Here is a 19,653-nt window from a genome sequence, read left to right on the forward strand (position 1 = left end):
CATAACATTGTGAATTAATTGATTGCTATGTGAAAATTGTCACATAAGTAGAAGCAGTGTTATCAGGTTTATCTGTGTTGATTTTTGGTTAATTTATACACAAAATGTCTAACTTGGGCAATTGAAACTGTTTATTTTGCATCCAGAGGAGTGCTGAACTCTAACAGAGGTCAAGAGTACATTAAACACGATTGACTGAGTCTTTGTATCACTTGTATGTTTTCTTAGCATATATGTATTCAGTTTAGGCTTATAGAACTCATTGAGTAATGGGCCTTACCCATATTAATTTCATTTATTAGTTTAATTTGAATATAGTATCTACAACATGCTGCTTTAGTCAGCATATTAAAGAAAATCAGCATATTAAAGCTAGCAAAGCTAAGCTTAATTAGATCTCTGACTGCAGGGTGGTAGCAAAATGCTTCCAGTAGGGTTCTTGGTATGTGTGGAATATGGACGAACCAACATTCATGGGATACTCGTCATTCCTTGGCTGCATTAAAACTTAATTCATGACAACAGTTGAGGGGTTAGGCATAGTCCACAAATTTTTGTTTGGATTGATATCTAGACTGTTGGAAGCCAGTACAGCAACTTTTCTGTTCTGGCTTCATACAGATATTTCATAATTTGGCTATGAAATATATCTAAGATTATGAAACTATAGATATTACTTTCTTGTTGTAGCCCAAAATTAATTTGACAGTGGAAAGAGATACTTGCGTTAAATACAATCCTGAGCTTTGATTGTTCTTGTGTTGCTCAGTTTTCTGTTAGGCAGATTTTTGGCTCTTCTTTTAGTCCAGGAGTTTTCAAATTAAGGCTTTGAGTCTCTGTGTCCTGCAACCTTTAGATGTCTCTGGTCCAATACACCAAAATCCAATGGCTGGAGTATGAGGTCGAGCCATCGGACCTTCAACACAGATGCGTCTATGTGTTGAAAGTTGCAGGACATTGGCTCTCGAGGGCTGTTTGAGACCAAACGGGGTCTCAAGCAGACATCTGTTTTTATGCAAGTGTTTAAGGTGATCTTCAAACTTACAGTTGTTTCAAAAGACTTTCCCAACTTGTATAAATCTAAAATCTCCTCCTTAGATTTTTACTGATTACCTCAGACCTTTGTAAATGTTGTTATAAGAGATTACAATGGGTGGGTAACAGCATGCAGGAACTTGCTATCCAACAACAGTAAAATTTGATTCTGGTATCATGGTGGTTTATAGATCTTGTTCAGGTCTTAACACAGCTGCCTCACAACAGTAAACTGAATATCTATGGCTTCAAGAAAGGGGAAAAAAAATGGGTTGTTTCTTTTAGGGTATGAAATGGATATTTATTAACACATGAGATCAATGGAGCTTACAATCTCTTGACATATTGAAAAAATAAAAACATCCAAGCATATTTAATCAAACAATTTCACTTTTTTTTCAAAGATAAGTCATGAAAATTGTTTCGACACTGAAAGACCGAATAGCTTGTGTCAAATTTATAGCTTAGTGCACCTCACTATGTAGAGCTCAATCCACACAGGAGTACACACACACACACACACACACACACATCTTCAAATGTGCTCATATGGGCGTTCACCTCCTCCACCCTCATACACATATGCACATTATTATACCGTCATTCCACCCGTCTCTCTCATCACCTCGCTCTCTTCTTTTTGTTCTTTCCTTCCTCCTAACATGGAGCGTGACCTTTTCACCTTTCAGTCAAAACTGTGACTAAGGGATTTTCTCTGAGTTATCACGTGGGTTAAATTCCTGTTTCTTTTTGATTTTAAGGATGTAATTGGAGAAGAAGATAACATTTCTGAAACACTGATGGTGTCACTTTGAAGTCTGAAATCTCCAAGACATGGCAAAATTTAATTACTAAAAGTATTACAAAACTTCACTGTCCTTCAGCAGGATTGTCCAAGACTCCAAACACATTCTCATGTTCCTGACAGCATTACAGGAATGCGAGTGTTTGATAGAATGCGAGTCTGTACTTTCAGCCTGTCTTTCTCTTCTGGTGGACTGGCTGTGCCCTCGTATAGGGGGAGGGTCTCCACAGAGGAAACACACCCTTTCTACCCCAGATATAGAAACAACCTCGACTCTAAAGTCAACAGAAGAATGAAGGTGTTTGTTTACATTTGTGCATACTGCAGCGTGGGATTTTTCAGATCTGGTTTGGAACAAAAAAAATGTCATTTTATTATGAAACTTTTCTATGTGAAGATTCAGTTGAGCCCGTTTGAAAACAGAAACCTTGTCTCAACTCAACCTTTGGTTTATCTCGCTGTCTCTTAAAGTTCCTCCTCCACCTTCTGTCTCCTCCCTTTCCTCTCCCTCCTATCCCCACATCTCTATATTTGGAGGTTCATAGTTAAACACGTGTCTTGTTTTTTTTTTTTTTTAATCCGCTTGTCTGCGCACATATATGATTGCACACACTTAAAAAAGCATGCTCAGTACATCAAGCTGCAGCAAGAGGGGCCTGCATTCTTCCTCTATGAAAGAGTGCATTTAGTCTGCGGGCATTTACTGTTACATATTAAAGAATAATATTCCAGTAACTTCAGAGAATGGGTACATTCAATCTGTTTAATACAATTGCAAACTAGATTGCCAATAGTTAGACATGCAACTATTAACATTATCATTATATGTCTTACTCATTCTCCTTCCTGCAATCTTGACATATAAAGTAGTTAATTTGACTTTTTTAACTAACTGTTGGTACTTTGCAGCGTTATTGTTGATCATATTTCATTGTGTCCATTTTCTGGTGGGTTTGTTGCTATTCTTCTGGGTAGATTTCTGTATATCTGATATTTTGTCATGTTGTTGTGTTTCATATTTTTTTTATCCATGATTCCATGTAAAAGACAACCATTCATTGGTGATGTTTCCCTCTTTTCCCTACTGTTTTCTTTTTTTGTACCATCCCTGAGATTCTAACAAGCTGATGTTAGCTGCTTAATTTGTCAGGCTATTTGCCCCTGTAGTGACACATCTTTATTTCTAAAAGCTTGTTCACTATAGTTTTAAAACAGCAATGTGTTGATGAGAATAATAGGTGGAATTCCTTTGGTTTCCACAGCATGACTTGCTGTTTTTTTTCCATGACCATAAATATTTCTCAGCACTTTTCTCTTGGTTGTTTCCATGTTAACAAGAGAAGTGTAGCAGGCCTCTTTGAGGCAGCTTCCAGCAGTGCACAGCAACCTGTGTAATCAGTTTAATGCTACTGTTCTCTATGCTGCATATGGACTCAGAAAACTGGTCATTTTGACACTTTTTCAGAAAATGTTTATGATTGGAAACTGGGACTTTTCAAAAGCTTGTTATACCTCAGTTAATTGTCTCTTGCTTTATTTTCATACTCACGATGGAGTATGAAACCTTTGCACAAAAACTATTAAGTGTTTGATAACATTTTAATGCCTTAAGTATATACAAACAATCCTGGCAAGTTGTATTCCATAAAACAAGTACATATAATTTTTTCTTGCTTTTATGCAGAGTAATTTAATTATTTATGTTTCTGTGCACTAAGAGATTCTGGCAAGATGTCAGACCCCACATTTATTTAGGCGGTAGTAGTGGTAGTGCAGGAAATTGCCAAGAGAGTTCAGGTTACTGGGATTTTTATTATTGTTTTAAACCTAAAAAGTTTAATAAGTAGAAGTTGTCTTTTGTCCAACATCTTATATAAATGTTTGGTTATTATTATTATTTAAACTTTCTCCTGCTCTCTGTGTACCAGAAATAACATGACAACTAAGCAGCAACAGGCAGGAATATATTTTCCATCTGGGTAGAAGCAGATGCAGTGTGTCACAGTTGGAAGCTGACCAGGAGGCAGATGTAAATCAGCAGTCATAGCAGGATGGTGACAGTTACTAACTGAAACATGAAGAAACGCAGAGCTGCCTTTAGACTTGTCTCGTGTGTCCCAACCAACAGACCTATATTAATGAGCAAACCACAGCTTCCTTATAAAGATAAAGCAGCACGCTGCAGGGAGGTGTGTTTGTGTCTGCAACAAGCATGCAGAACTTAAGAAGTGTGCTAAATACGCGAGCCTAATATTCTTTGACGTATAGTTTCGCCTCCTGTTTTTGAGCGAGAGGTGAGAGAGCGCTCTCCAGTGTGTGATGCATTTTTTTCGTGCGGTGGATACTTCAACTCCACTCCTCTCCTCTGTGACGTTTATTGCATAATCAAAGTGCTGTTCCTAATTAGCTCACAGATGCTAGAATTAGTCACACGTGCACAGCTGATTGCTGCTTCTGGTGCTCTGCTGATAAACTTTATTTTGTGTGTGCTCCACTCCCTATCTGTCCTCTGGCTGCTGTTATTCTGCTTTTCCTGTTTGAAGCTGTCGTGCTGCACAGCCTGCAGCTTGTGTATGAGAAAGACTCCACAGAAAGGGGGAGGGTGAATTGCATGGACGTGTGGTTCTTTAATCTCCCTTATTATTATAAGTTGTTCTTTGGAAAGTTACATTCAGCTAAATATGTATTGCTTTGTGCGAAAAGATCAAAAGTAATCACAGAAGTGAAAATATGTTTAAAGTTTATGAACTTTGAATGCATGCATTTAGAAAAGTGTTTTTTAATTTTGCAGAACAGGCTCAGTATAGGAGCAGGTGGGCGGGCTTCTGGCTCCCTGCACTTCCTCTCCCCTGTCACTCTTTTCCTCTCAACCAATCAGAACTTTGCTCATTACAGCTGACCCCCCTCTTAGCTCACCAATCGGCTTTCAGCATCCAATCCCCCCTCCTTTATTTCGTCTGTATGCCTTCACTGCTGAGTGAGCAAAGCATGCCTCACTTTATCAGCTGAGAGGAAAGCAACAGAAAGAAAACACACAGACAGAGGACAGTGAGAAAGTGTTGAAAAGAATGACAGAGGAATAGGAAAGACCGTGAGAAAAGACAGGAAAAAGAATGAAAGATGATCAGAAACTTCTTCAGATACTTTACAGGAGTTCATAAACAGGAGAAAGAAGGAAAAAAGTGGGGGTGGCTTAAAACAGAAAAGGAGAAGGAGGGCACAGGCGAGGCATATGGGGGCTGGGAGTTGTTGATAGGTTTTTGATTTGTGCATGTGTGTGTGCGAAATGAGTGTGGAGAGAGGTAGACAGGAAGAAAACAGAGAAAACACGCATTATTGCAAGCTGCTGAACAAAACAAGGAGAGGAAGGCAGAACTCTCTTTCACACTACAAACTGTTCAGGACGGAGGAAACGAAGAAGAAACCAGTGAGTCAAGAGAGGGAGGGAGAAGGCAGCCTGAGCAAGCAGAGGAGAACAGTGTCACCTACTCTGACCTAAAATAAAGGGAGGAAGGAGACTAACCTCATCTTTGACAGGGTGAGTGTGACAACTTCTCCTGCTCTCATGTCAAGTGCTCCACTGTTGCTCCTGTTGATCTCTGTCATATTGTCAGCTGAACTGAGATGACTCAACGTCTCCTAAAATGGCCACATGAAAGGCAGACAGACTGAGGGAGGGGAGAGCAGGAGGGACAGAGGGGAGACCCTGAGTCAAACAGCATTTTCAGCAAAAATGTCACTTCGCCTGCCCAGTTCAGAATGTCAGCCGAGCTGCTGTGTTTACTGCAACTCTGTGACTTATCTGCCTTGTTCATCTTACATCCAACCCGGTCACTTTCGTCTTTTCTTTGCTACTTCCTGTCATATGTTTGTGTTAAACACATACATTCAGTTGTCTTTCAAACCATTCATTTTTAGACAGGGGTTCATGTACTCAACTCAATCAGCTGTTTTTTTTTTTTTTTGCAGGCAGAAACTTTTTTTGTGTTTAGGAATGTTCTCAAGCAAGTGTGTGTGTGTGCGTGCGTGTGTGTGTGTGTATTTATATGTATTTTTTTTATCAGCCTCCAGGCACAGAACAGACCTGGGACTAGTCCAGGCAGTGATCTGCAAAAGGTTGATGAGACAATCTGTTATGGAATAGACTCAAAACGCAAGCAGTGCAGAGTGTCGGTGAGAAGCCAGAGATGAAACTTTATTTTCCCAAAAGGCTCATTCAAGATAACAGCCTAGGCCACAGACTTATAAATACATCATTCACTTTATACAGGGTAGGGAATTGTCAAAAAGTCAAACCAACGTGGCTCATATTTGTTTTCTGAAGAGGTAGTTGGAGAAAAATTGAACTACTTTTCCAGCAAAGGTCGTTTTATCATGCACCGTAATCCCTGTACAATATGTCCCACATTTTTACATAGTTTGGCTAGTCCTGTGACTTACAGTTGGGTACAGTTTATATATGTTTTTTTTTTCCTCTTTATGACAGTTTTTGACAGATGCATTAAATAAGGATGGACTTGAACTAAGGACTGGACTTTACTGTATGCTGCCATGCGGAAAGCTAGTTGTGGTCTGAAAGTTAGTGAGCCAGAGCTGGCGGAACGACTCCACACTTGGGTACATAAAGAATGTTTTGACGTTCTGTGCTACTTTGTTAGATTTTCCACCATAGTGCATCTAGACAGCTATGCTTTTCTATTGGTGCTACCTTTCCAAACTGCAAGAACACCTTGTGAGGCCCGTGATCAATGCAGTTACGCCTGGTAGTTGCCAAGGTGATGAATGTCATTGACTTTGCAGGTGGACCTTCTTGGTGTTAGTGCTATATTCAATGCAACTGTTTCTGTTTTACCCTGGCTGTGCAATTTGCAAAAGAAGAGCAACTATACATAATGTGTCATAAGATTTGAGACGACTTCTCCAGTGCCATTTATTTGTAGGTTCCTCCTTTTCATTATGCATTTTTTGACTAATGGAACTTTTAATATGGAAAATATGTTATTATTCAAAGAAGAAGTCAAGAGAGGCTGATTGCAACTCTGGAGGAGATGCATTTCCTTAGCTGGGATAAGGAAGCTGATAGGAGTTGATAGGAATATGCTTACAGCTTAATACAGGTTAACTTGTTAGAGGCTTCAATAGACTTGATACTGGGGCCGGGCTTCATCTTCCAGCAGGATAATGGCACTCAACATATAGCTAGAGCTGCAATGAAATAGATTGAGAAATGGGGAAACTTTCAACCCTTAGAAGTGCAAAGTTTTTGGAGACATATCCTAGAGTACTTGCAGTTGCAAATTTCAATGAAAGATGGTTCTAGAAAGCAGAACAGATATACATGCCTTACTTTAAGCTATTTTTTAATGTTAATACCCCAGTGTCATTTTCCCCACACTTTGCAATTATATATTTACTTGTGTTGGCCTGTCACATAAACGTCCTGTAAACTATACTCCAAGTTGTGGCTGTAAAGTGACCAAATTAGAAAAAAAATCTAATAGGTACAAATACTTTTGCAAGGCATTGAACTTTAGCAACATATTTCTTTTCAATCTTGTTGGAACCTCTTTCAGCTAAACAAGATTTCTAAAGAAAGACCATAAAATGTTTTTTTTTTTTTTTTTTTTAACTCAAATGTTTCTGGGAGCTACAATGGATGAATGGAAGTTAAGACTTTAAAAGATATGGCTCCATCATTCACGCCTTTGAAATGTAAGCTAAACAAAGAGAAAAGCAACCTTCAGTCAGTGAGCTGTCCAATCTAAATCCAGAATCCTGCAAGTGCAGCAGCTGTGTTTCTTTCAAATAGAGCATCTTTAAAGTGGGGCACAGTGAATGTCAAACAGAAGGAGGTATAGAAGAATCTTTATCAAGACGTGTTTTTCCTATGCTGCCGAAAGACAGAAAGTGATGGTGCTTTGAATGCTTGGCCTTGTCCGTGTGTGTGTGCTTAGGTATGTGGCGTTTGTGTGTTGTGATTAATATATACACAGGCCAAATGTCAGGCTATTTTTTCGACAAGGCGCTAGCTTTTAACTCTCTCTGACACCTTCCTAGGTTTTACTGGGAGGTGGTTTCTAGGTCAGCCAAATCAATATATGATGTGTTTCTGTGTGTTGTCAGAGTGCCTTCCAAAAGTATTTATACCCCATTTAAGTTTTCCACATCTTACAAGCTTCCGTGTGTTTTATTGGGATTTTGAACTCCCACAAATCAGCTTTGTTTATGCTGAGATAGCATCACACATTGGTTAGCTGCGTCTGATTAGTTGACTTCTGAAGGCAATTTCATTTAACTTTACTTAGGGGTGTCAGAGTAATGGAGTTGAATAAGAATGCATGCCATACTCTTAGAGGATCTTATATCTAATTTAAAAAAAACCAAAAAGATGCACTTAAAATACCATCAATATACAGTGATGTACAGTTTAATGTGACAAAATGTGAAAAAGTTCAAGATCTGTTTATATTTCAGTCTTGTTCAAGTTTTCAGAGCTCATCACTGATGCATATTTCTAAGTGTGCATCTGTGAAACAGATGGTTTTACTGAGTATTCAGTGTAGTTGCTACTCAAACTACTGATCGCCTTTGGTGTGGTTTGATTTAATGGTTAACTAGAGGCTTTGCACTGAACCGATAATCTTGTTCTGTTACGTTTGTCAAGCAAGTCTGACGCCCCCTTCCTCATGATGATGATGTGAAACACCTCTCAGCCCTCCTGATCAGTCAACTGACACAGGACATCTGACCTTTGACCTCATGACCACTGTCTCCCTTCGCCTCAACACACAATGGTGCTTATGTGTTGACAATTTTATCCACTCCTGTGAACAAACATATGCACATTCCACCCCACCACTGCAACTGTATGGCTTTATTAATAATGTTCTCAGAGAATATGTTAAGATGAACATATGGTGAAAGATGTAGTGCAATATAAGACCGTATGGCTGTGGAGGTTTATGTCCAAAATTCTGTACTAAAGGCCTTCAGGTGATTTCTAAAGAAACAAAACTTAACTTACCTCCAGTGTCGTATTTTATTGCTAATAAGCTAGCATTGTTATGAAGATGTTACTGATTCTTCAAAATAAAAACACTTCCTGTTAAATAAAAAAAAAAAATCAACCTTTTCATTTCTGTGCCGTTACTCTTCCTTCATGATGATTCAGTTGGAATATGTTTACCATTTAGACTTGACAACAAAGGTTTGAATTTCTCAAAATATTACACTCATATTCAGGATGAAAAATAGCCTCCATGCTACACAAACAGCACTTTTACAGGGAATGTCTGGTGAACGAGCAAAGAAGCATGTTTTAAATTCATAATCTAATCAGGTATTGTTTTAGAGGTAGACTAAATAGCATGCATCTTGAGAGAGAACATTGATCACAGTAATTAAAGCCCTAACTAGTGGCCTTGACGGTGCTAGCGTTGTCTTTGATAAACGAACTTGTGAACACCGTCACATGAAATGGATCCACTGGAGGCATCTTATGTTACTTACCTGCTTGTCAATGATTACACACTTCCAGGTCTTTAACTTTGCATCTCCTTTTGTTGAGTCACTCTTTTCTGGTGGAAAAACTTGTAAAAGCAGGATTCTGTTTACTTTGCTAACTGTCAGTGCAAGGCTCAGTTGTTTTGAGTTTATCTTGTAGTATGTGAGCTAACTTGTCGCGCAGCAGCTGTAGCCATGAACACCTTAGGTTGGCCCTGATGTTGGAGCGGGAGCCCCTCATGGTCCTGGTCTATTTATACTTTTCTCAAGGTCTTTTGCCAGGCTGAAGTTTCACTGCATGTCCATCATCTTGTGTCCTCTCATTCTCTTTTGAATGGCAGTTGCTATTAGGTTCTTGTCCCACCTTTCTTTATCATCAATTTCCAAGAGGAAATTTAAGGACATTTTCTAACTAAAGAAACAATGCTTTTAAGTGTTTTAATATTTGCACATAAGTATCCCTTTTTTGCATACTTGTGTTACCTTATTTATGTTTTAGTATTAGTATTTGCTGGGGATTACGGAGCACAACTGCAGTCAAATAGAAGATATCTGCAAATATGAGACCCTCTCTAAGAATAACAACCAATTTTAATAGGATAATTCCAAATATCTATTAATATGCATTTATAAACTCTATTGAAAACATCTTAGCACTTCTGCAGAAGCTAACAGCCACAAAAGAAGGGGATACACTGTATTTAATTTATACCCCATATTGTACACATGAACGTTGTAGATTAATTTCTCTCATCTTGGTAGGATGACTGCTTTGATGAATTTTGGAGATCAATATTTATAAAATTGCTTTAAACTCCTGCATAATTTAAGTTGTGACTTATTGTCTGAAGACTTTGTATTGTAATTTATTTGTATTAATTGTGCTTCTGATCCATATTTCAGCCAGATGTCTCTTAAGAAACTTGACAGATTGTGGTCTTTAATCAAACCAAATTAAACCAAGCTGATCTCCAGTAGAAAGAAAGCCTCTTGCTTAATAGATGTACAGAACCACACTTACTTACAGTGGACAATTTGTAGATTAAATAAAACTACTTTAGATTGTGAGTGTTCAAAGCAGGAACAAAATGTATGAGGTATTGATAAATGGTCAGCATAAACTGTTCCATTGAGGAAAGAACAGGAACAGAATGAACAAAGTGCAAAAGTATGAAACGGCGAAAGGGACCAAAGGAAAAGCACCCAGAGAAAACAATGCAATCTGCTGGCAGGTTGTCATTTTGTTCATTTCCCCCACTGTCTTTGAGTGCAGAGGATAAATCATTCTCAGCTAGAGGCAAGATCACTTTGATGTACATTTTTTCCCCCAACTGCCTTGTGTGCTATTTGATCCTGGTCTATAAAAAACTAATATAAGAGCTCCTATGGCTTTAATTAGAGTGTAGCATTTATTTTCCAACGTGAACCATATTAAGTTTTTGTTTTTCCATATGACAATGAGCTGAACAGCTGATCTGACATGTGCTTAGGACTTACAATTTAAGTGAAGATAAAAGTTTTGTATTATTTGTAAATTGCAGTTTTCAGAGGATTAATAACTTGTATTGTTCCCAACTGTTTGGAAATTGCCAATACCTGTTGACTTGTCGGGTAGTTCCTGAAATAAGTGACTGAAACTTGAGATTGTAGATCAAATAGATAGGACCACACCTAGAGAACTGAACTCTCCCTCTGGCAGTTTTTTAATATGCAAACCATTACCGATTTCAAAGGCTCTATACCAATAAAAATGTGCTGTATTTGGGCAAAAAATCTTTTGGAGCACAAAGTAGTTTGACACTATATCTGCATGCCAGATTATACAATGTTAAAATGCAAATATTGGAGCATAGTCACAATGTTCAGTGATGCAGCTGTAAATTTCCTGCACACACCCACCAACCTGAAGTATTTCTTGGGGTGAAGCCAGAGTGTTTCCTCTCCACTGCTGGCAGCTAGATCGGGCCATAGAAGGGCTGGGCAGCTTCTACCAGCCGTAGGCCTCTTCAAACTATGGCCAGAAATCTAGCAGCACCGAGAACTTAATATATAAATACTAGTAGCAGTTACACTTCCTCCCTTTTGTAAAGCACTGATTCGTGTTAACCTTTTTTTGTCTGTTTATTATGTAATGATCCCTGTCTGACCTTTAATGGGCCTAGTTGGGAACTGCTCCACCTGAGCATATCAGATGTCATTACTAACAGTATTTTAAATGTGAATACTCTAACAGAAGCTTCTGATAAAATTAAAGTCCTAAACATTTTGCATCCATTTTGACCCGTCATATGAAACAGTGATGATATTGCTTTGCAATAGTTACGATATTTAGCTGTAAGCATAAACATGTCTTTTTAGGTTTTTTGGAAATGTTTTAATTGGTAGCCTCAGTAGCTGTTAAGAATCTTATACTCGTACTTTGGAGTAGTTTTTGTCACATTTGTGAAAAAGGCATTTATGTGCAAAGAAACCATATGTTGGGTAGCTAATTATAGGTGATGGAGACGTCACTCCTAACTATGTGATTCTTTGTGTGCAGCAGTTGGAGAGCGCAAATACCTTATGGTAAGCCATTGTGTACATGTTGATATAACATTACGAGGGCTGAGAGTAAAACTAAATAATACTGATTATCTCTTCATCATGACACCTGTTAGTTTATGTGCTATACTAGGCAGCAAGTAAAAATCTTGTCCTTAAAGTTGATGTTTGTCTGCGACACAGCACCTCCAAACCTGCATCTCTTGTGGGGTGTTCCTGGTCTGCGGCGGTCAGATTGCTAGTCTGAGAGAAAGGTACCAGAATACACACAAAGTGCATTGTAGTTTGTTGTGTTTTTGACCTATGTAGTCATAGTCTGGGTGACCTGTCCACTGCCACAAGCAGCAGTGGATAATGGGTAATTAAGCAGTGGGTAATGGAGCATCAGAGCTAGACTATGGAGCAATGGAAGGAAGTAACTTGGTCATGGGAGCACATGACACCAGGATGCACAGTGGAAAGAAGTGGACAGAATGCTTTTGGTAATGTTCTGCTGTGAAACATTGTGACCTCCTATCTACGTGGATGTTATTTTGACACAAAATACCTACCCCAGCACTGCTGGAGACAATGTGCATCTTTTAATGGAAACCGAAGATCCTGATAGTTGTGGTGTCTTTCAGCAGAATAGTGAGGTTGCCAAAACAGGGTCTCAGTTGTGAGCCTCCGCTTGATATTCTCAAGATCCTAGTCCATTTAAGGATCTGGGGTTGAGCTGGACTAACAAATTCTATCCATCGAGACCACACCACACAGTTTACAAGACTTAAAGGATTTGTTGCTAGCTGATTGGTGCTATATCCCATAGCATGAAGCAGGCAGTCGTAATGTTCTGCATTATTGGTATAAGCAGTGTTTTGTATGGAAAAACAGATTTATGTTCTTCTTCCTGGAGAAGATGTGTGAACTGTATGAACTTTAGAGTTTTATCTAAGGAAGACGTACAAGAAACCCAGATGTCTTATGACTCGATTTACTGAAACACTATTTGTCAGCAAGATAATTTGAATACCAACTGCAGGTCACCCAGAGTGCATCTAGTCTGATCATTTCTTATAAGAACGACTTTGACACGTAGATGAATTGTGATTCAATCTTTTAAGAACTTCTGCATTAAAATGGTAGTTTTTTATGTCATTGATGTCTGAGTTTTGTCATCATTCTTTAAATTACAAAAAGCAGAGTTATTATTTGTAAAGGGCAGAAAAGAGACCAACTCCAAGTGAAAGTGAACAGGGATTTGGTTGTTTTATTTTTTTAATCTGTAAAAGCTTGTTGAAATTTTTCTTTTTGAGCGTACACCTCTCAGGGAGACCACCAAATTGCTATGTGTATTTATTTATGTACTTATATTCTAAAGAAGCTTTTTCATGCCCCCCCCAAACATGATCCATACCACCATCAGCCTCCTCAAGCACTCTGTAGCCCTGCTTCTCTTTCTCCCTCTTTGTGGCCAAGTACAAAGGAGTCGTTATCCTTGGGCTACGTGTCGCCATGGTGATGGCTCATTGCGACCCTCCCCGCCTCCCTCCCTTCACCCAACATTCCCAAATTCAGGTCCAAGTAGGATGGGACACAACCCACTTCTTTTGGTTTAGCACCGTGTGGTGCCAAGTTAACTCCATGAAGTGACTCCTTCATGTGTGATTATCAGCTCAAAGAGTTTGGGGCCTTTGTGTTTAAAATGGGGGATTTTTTTTCATGGAGAGGATGGCAATGAAAACAGTTCTGCATACGTTGTTTTTTAGGATGTTTACAGCGTGCTCTAATGGATTTATTTAGGAGGGGTTTGTTGCTTCTCCAGACACAATCCATCCTTTTTACCTATTTTCAGGGAGTTCCTCTGTCGATCTTTTTGTGGTTGTGATGTATATTTCCTTCTTCAGGGACACTGGGTGGAATGACCCAGCCATGATGCCACAGCCGTGTCCCACCTCACACCCAGGTAACCAAGGACGGTTCACCTGGCTGTCAGCCAATTACAGAGGGAGTGGCAACAGAATTACTGCCAACTTGGATTCAGAGACCTTTCCTCTTAAGAGCCCTCTGCCGTACTGACACTGCAACACTTGCTGGTAATTTCTCAGCATCTGAATTTGATTACTCAAATTTTGTGCAGATAATTTAGAAATTGTATGTATGTTTGTTTTTGTATCTGTGCTTTTACCAATGCAGTTATTTTCTTGTTATGATGTGTGGGATTTATTGGTAGAAGTTGACATACCTTCTGATTTTCGTAGGTGTGAGTGCTTGTGCCATTCACCTTTGATCCTGTTTCCTGATTATCTGCTCTGTGATGTTGGCATACATTCATGCCAGCTTCCAGAAACATGGATGAATTCCATGAATCGCTCATTTAGACACATCTTTCTGATGTTGTGCCAGAGACGACCCATCAACACAGTTGCACAAAGGTGAGGTGTTGATCTTCGTATTGTTCTCACAATCTTTTAGATATGCATTGATGGAAATAATAATAATAATAATAATAATAATAATAATTATGCTTAGCATTTTTGTTTTATTGGTTGAATCTGTGTTCTTGCCTTGTGCTTTTTTTGTTTCTTGTTGTAATTGTTCAGATCTCACAATAACAAAGGCAGGAGATATCAGACTAGGCCAATGGTTGGAAACTTGTCAGTTCTGTTTAGTTCATTTACACAGCTAAACTCACACCCAGCGTAATCTCAAGCAAGTTTACAGGACAACCAGGTCCAGTTTTTATCTTATGATATGGAGTCAGAATTTGTCCAAATTCAGGTCAGTCTGGTTCATTCCAATTGAATCACATGGACAGATGAAGACCCAGTTTTGTCTTAAGTTCAATTCAAGTTATCACATAATGCAAATGTTTCTTTTACATCTCTGTACTCTGACTTAATTTTAAAGACCTTACTGATTCAGTTTAGGCAACATTGAGTTTTCTTGCCTTAGAAGTAAATTCCACACCAAAGAGTCTTGTTAGGGATAAATACCGGCATGTAGCATAACTTTTCCACAGCTATGGTATATGAAACGATAGAATGGGCAGATTACAGTCAGCAGCCAATTTGTTGGTGCATCTCCACAAAATACCTTCTTGGTTTTCATCTTTATGGGACTCGCATTTAGATTTTGTCCCACTTTCACTGTTTGCTAGTATTGCTTTCATAAACTACATACTAATGCAGCATTTTGTTCCTCTCAGGTTGTGTGTGGCTCATCGTCTTGTTTCACACACTTTGATGTCCTCCTAGCCTTTCCTGCGGGACGTCTGCGTCTGCCTCCTGGTGTTTGTGAGGATCTATTTGATCTTGTTGTGGAAAGTCGAGACTCGCAGCAGCAGTACCATGCGGCACATTCACGTGGAGTTGGCCCAGAAAAAGGCTCAACTAGAGCTTCCAGCACAGGAGGGGGACCTGCCTCCATCTGCATCCCCAATGGTGGGACTAGATCCTGGCGTTAGAGCCGAGGGACCCAGGCGCTTTGACCAAGAAGAGCTTCGACTCCAAAAGGTTTACCAGCTCTCTATTTTCTCTCAGATGGGAGGATTTTCAGCCTCCACTGGATCACATGCTGATGCCCAACAGAGACCATGTCGAGCGGGCTATAAAAGAGTGTTAGAAGAGCCTCAGCTGACTCATAAGCGCTCCCACCTGGAGGACACATCAGACAATGAGGTGATTGAGGGGGGGGTGTTATGTGGGTCCACCCCAGCTCAAGCTAATGGGAATGGATCTATAACTGGGCCTGGCGGGCCTGTTTCTCCATACTCTTGCATGCATTTGGAGCATAGAGACGCTGAAGGTGGACTGTCACCTAGGTCACCACCGCTCTCCCCAAGCCAAACTCCCTCCCGGCGACCGGCTCAGCACAATCATGACAGACCCATCCCGGATGCATTTGCGCCACTATCCCCCAAGTCGCCCCCAATGTGCGACCCACATGGGCATATCTGTGACCAGGGACACTCCAACGGAAGCTTAGCAAGGACAGAAACGGCTAATGGCATCCGCACATCAACCCATTTGTTAGGTAGCCCTGGACATGATGGGTGTAGTAATGGCTCATCTGGAGGACAGCTTAGCCCCCTCTTATATGAACTATCCACATATGAAACTCCTAATCCTGCCAGCCCCACAAGCCCTCCTGGGCCTTTCTCCCCTCCACACCACACAGAGATGCAGGAACCAGGGGAAGCTACTGAATGGGACATTGGCCTCGAATCCTCTCCTCCTGAGAGAAGTGCCACCCAACAGGCCACTTCGTCAAATGGCCTGGCTTCCTGGGAGAAAACTCCAAGCAGTAACGGTCACCGTCTATTCTCTGGAGGCCACTGGCCAGCCAAAAAGAGACTGATTTCCCCAAGTGACACAGCAGACTCGTGCTCTGAAGATGAAGGGCCCTCTACATCGAAAAGAAGCAGACTGTCTTTGCTAACTTCAGGAGTAACTTCATGTCGTAGCACTGATGCTAAAGCTGCTCCATACTGGAACCACCTGCTGCCCTCTACACGAGACCACCCTAAGGTTAGCACTCACACACACACTATGTCCTCATTTTATGTTTCTGTTCAACTAATAGCAGAGTGAACAGAGGAAAAGACATTTTTATAATGTCTCTTTACCTCACAGAGGCAGTGCCCCAGCTCTTTTATAGCTGTGGCTGTTTGTTGGCCTCTGATATAACTAACCACACCTGAAGTCCAGTTTTCAAGTTTTTTGTTTGTCTTTGAATACTTCACCATAATTCCTCCATTAGCACCAAACAGGCTATAATACAAAGTCTTTAGAAAACAATTTATGCAGTTAAATCATATAAGAAATATGAGGAATTTTATGATTATTTGATTTCTCATTTAATTAGCACACTTGGCTAACAAGAGAAATAATGTTCTGTGGTTAGGGGCAACAGTGGTTTGTTTAGAAGAAATTACAACAACTTGGTATGAATTGTCTGTAGCCCCCATTAATTCAGGAAAAACTAATTGAGCATCAATGAAAACAAAACGGAAACTATGAGAACAAGTAAAACCTTTAAAGCACGAAGTAACGCTGGCTCATTATCACTGCATGCTGGAACAGAGCAGACCAGCTCCAGAATAAAACCCATTGAGGGAAGGGCTATTGTTCCCTAACATCAGTGTGGGGTGTCCCTCATGCTGATGCATGAGCATACACGCATACATATAGGTGCATTTTGCTTAAAATCTTTCTGGAAGTGAACTCGACATTTTTTAACTCAGGAAGGCTAGAAAGAGCTAATGCAGTCAGTTCTCGTGGGGAGAGTGCTAACAGGGTTCTCTGGTCAATTTTTAGCAACTGTAGAGCATAAGAGGAAGGAAAGAAAAGGGGAGGACTAGATATCTAACTAAAACAAATTTAGAAACGGAGGAAAATACATGCTGCATAGTGTAGTAAAGCACAATAAGTTAAGAACAGTGATGACAAATTTAAAAAGCTAATGTTTCCCTAAGTAAAAGTTACACACAGGATAATTGAATAATGCCTAATGTACATTTGGTTGTATGTGAAGATGAGCCAACAAGCTGACAAAGGCTTTAAAAGTGGATAAATTAGGAGGAACTGAACTATGAGTGAAAAATTAGCTGGAGGTTGCGTGAGTTTTGCTGGTGATGAGTCACTTACTGTGTACGCAGGCCTGGAAATGGAAAATGTTTTTGCGTCTAACAGTCTAAGCTCAGTAAGTAAAAAAAAAAATCTGCAACACCCAACCGCACATATCTACCAAACGATAACTGGGAGAGTTTGTTTATTGGTACTGATTGGAGCATCTGATGCGATTTAGAATTTCATTTGAGCTCCAAGGCATGCTATTGAAGTGACACATTAAGATATAATTAGATTAAAAGAAAACAATTTTTAAATTTTTAGTGTTTTTCTTTTTTTTTTTTCCAGACTGCCATAGGCTGCACCAGATCAGGGAGACGACTAAAGACTGGGTTGCGCTTAAAAAGGTGAGTCATCTGTCATTTCTGTAGGCCTCTAATTATACAACATTTATCATCAAGAAAGCACACAGGGTACAGAAACAGGATGAGGCCATTAAAATTAATATTTTGCTAGGGATGCTAGATAATAGTTTCCATGTCATAGTGGAAGTAAATGAATGATTTTGTGATGGTTCTCAGATTTTAATCAAATGAACACGGGGAACAGGTGTGGGTGTTTAAAGCATACTTCCTCTTTTTCTAAATTAAAGGGTTTGTTGTCTGGACTTTAGTTTGCAGACACACTCGCAGCCGTGTGACATATTGGTTAAGGCAAGATTATTGTGATCTCAGCCTCTAACCACTGGTGTTTTTGTGTGTTTGTGGCCACATGCAGCCGGCAGCTGCGCAGCGGCAGGCAGACCGACAGCGGCCGGGCCTCACGTTGGTCCTCGTCTTCCATCAGTAGATCGCTGCTGGGCAACTTTGAGGTACTCAAGTTTAACACTTATTTTTTATGACTTTTACTTCTTTTACCAGTAAAATGACTCACTTAAAGAGTTTAATGATTTAAACAATTTTCCCCTTTTGCTTGTGCTGCAGGAGTCCATATTGAAGGGCAGATTCTCCCCATCTGGGCAGATTGAAGGATTCACAGCAGAGATCGGAGCCAGCGGCTCCTACTGCCCGCAGCATGTCACGCTGCCTGTGCAGGTTACGTACTACGACATCTCGGAGCACAGTGCTCCCTCGCCCTTCCTGGTCAGTCTGTGTTCATCTGTGGTTGTTTACCTTTTCAAACTGTATCCTCTCTAAAGCCAGAGATTTGAACAGCCACCTAAACCACTGTAGGCTGGTAATGTGGTTGCTGAGTTGGGTTTTTGTGCTGGTATAAATACATTCTGTTTATGCTTTCATACGCCTATTTTTAGCTAAAACTTGGAGACGCAAAAATCAGAATTTCAAGACTTATCTCTGATCTCTGGTTTTTGTAAAACCTTTTCCTTTGTGGTGGATTCTGATTTCTCCATAAAGAAAATATGAAATATAAAACCAAGACAAAATAATTATGTAGTCCACATTATAACATCTTTTAAACACCTTGCATTAGTGATTAGCATGGTTAGAAATTTGGGGTGTATTATTTATTTAACAGAATGGCCCTTAAATGAGAAAATTATTGCGAACTCTGCTTATTCTGATGTGATTATGGAAGTCTGAAGCCACTAAAATAAAAAAGGAGTTTTTAATTATTGTTTGATGTTGTTTTTTTCTACTTTTTGAGTTGTAAATATTTGCTTCTCTCCACCAGGGTGTGATATCACTCGAGCCTCTTGGAAAGAAAGGATACAGCATACCCAAAGCAGGGACCATTCAAGTGGTGAGTTTATCCTCAAAGAAAAGAAAATGGGCTCATTCTGCGTATCTTCTAATCATCTTTGTGTGCATCTCCTCAGACCTTATTTAATCCCAATAAAACTGTGGTGAAGATGTTCCTGGTGACGTACAACTTTGGAGACATGCCAGTCAATCACATGACCTTCCTGCGTCACCGTATCTTCCTGGTGCCAGTGGAGGAAGGCACAGAGGGGAACGATGGGGCGTCTCCAGGTGGCGGAGCACTCGACAGGAAGAGAATTCTTTGCTACTTGATACATCTCAGGCATGATTGAGCTTGTCTTTTTTTTATTATTATTACACTTCCACATTCTTCTCACTGACCTACAACTTATTCTAGAGATGCATTGTACAATCAAATGTTAAAAAGGAATATTGGCAGCCTTTTGCAGTGCTTAAAAATATAAATATTTGACTTACCTGCTATTGTTCTTTCTTTTTC

General features: G+C 39.8%; 1 protein-coding gene across 2 annotated transcripts in view; it reads left to right on the plus strand.

Moving 5' to 3' along the window:
- atosb (atos homolog b) overlaps positions 1-19,653 on the plus strand; it is a 29,640-nt gene that overhangs the window by 8,314 nt on the left and 1,673 nt on the right. Inside the window, exons 1-9 of one of the 2 annotated variants that reach the window (XM_015048652.1) lie at positions 4,828-5,378; positions 13,771-13,959; positions 14,125-14,298; positions 15,072-16,392; positions 17,782-17,840; positions 18,211-18,304; positions 18,417-18,575; positions 19,126-19,194; positions 19,271-19,476. In XM_015048652.1, coding sequence (XP_014904138.1) covers positions 15,214-16,392; positions 17,782-17,840; positions 18,211-18,304; positions 18,417-18,575; positions 19,126-19,194; positions 19,271-19,476 — 1,766 coding nt within the window. In that variant the 5' untranslated portion in view covers positions 4,828-5,378; positions 13,771-13,959; positions 14,125-14,298; positions 15,072-15,213. Of the gene's footprint in view, positions 1-4,827; positions 5,379-13,770; positions 13,960-14,124; positions 14,299-15,071; positions 16,393-17,781; positions 17,841-18,210; positions 18,305-18,416; positions 18,576-19,125; positions 19,195-19,270; positions 19,477-19,653 lie in introns of those variants that run through there. The other variant, XM_015048651.1, reaches the window with a different exon arrangement.

This window comes from Poecilia latipinna, unplaced genomic scaffold (genome assembly GCF_001443285.1).
Source record: "Poecilia latipinna isolate Pla-1442-1.1 unplaced genomic scaffold, P_latipinna-1.0 Scaffold896, whole genome shotgun sequence".
Lineage (NCBI taxonomy): Eukaryota > Metazoa > Chordata > Actinopteri > Cyprinodontiformes > Poeciliidae > Poecilia > Poecilia latipinna.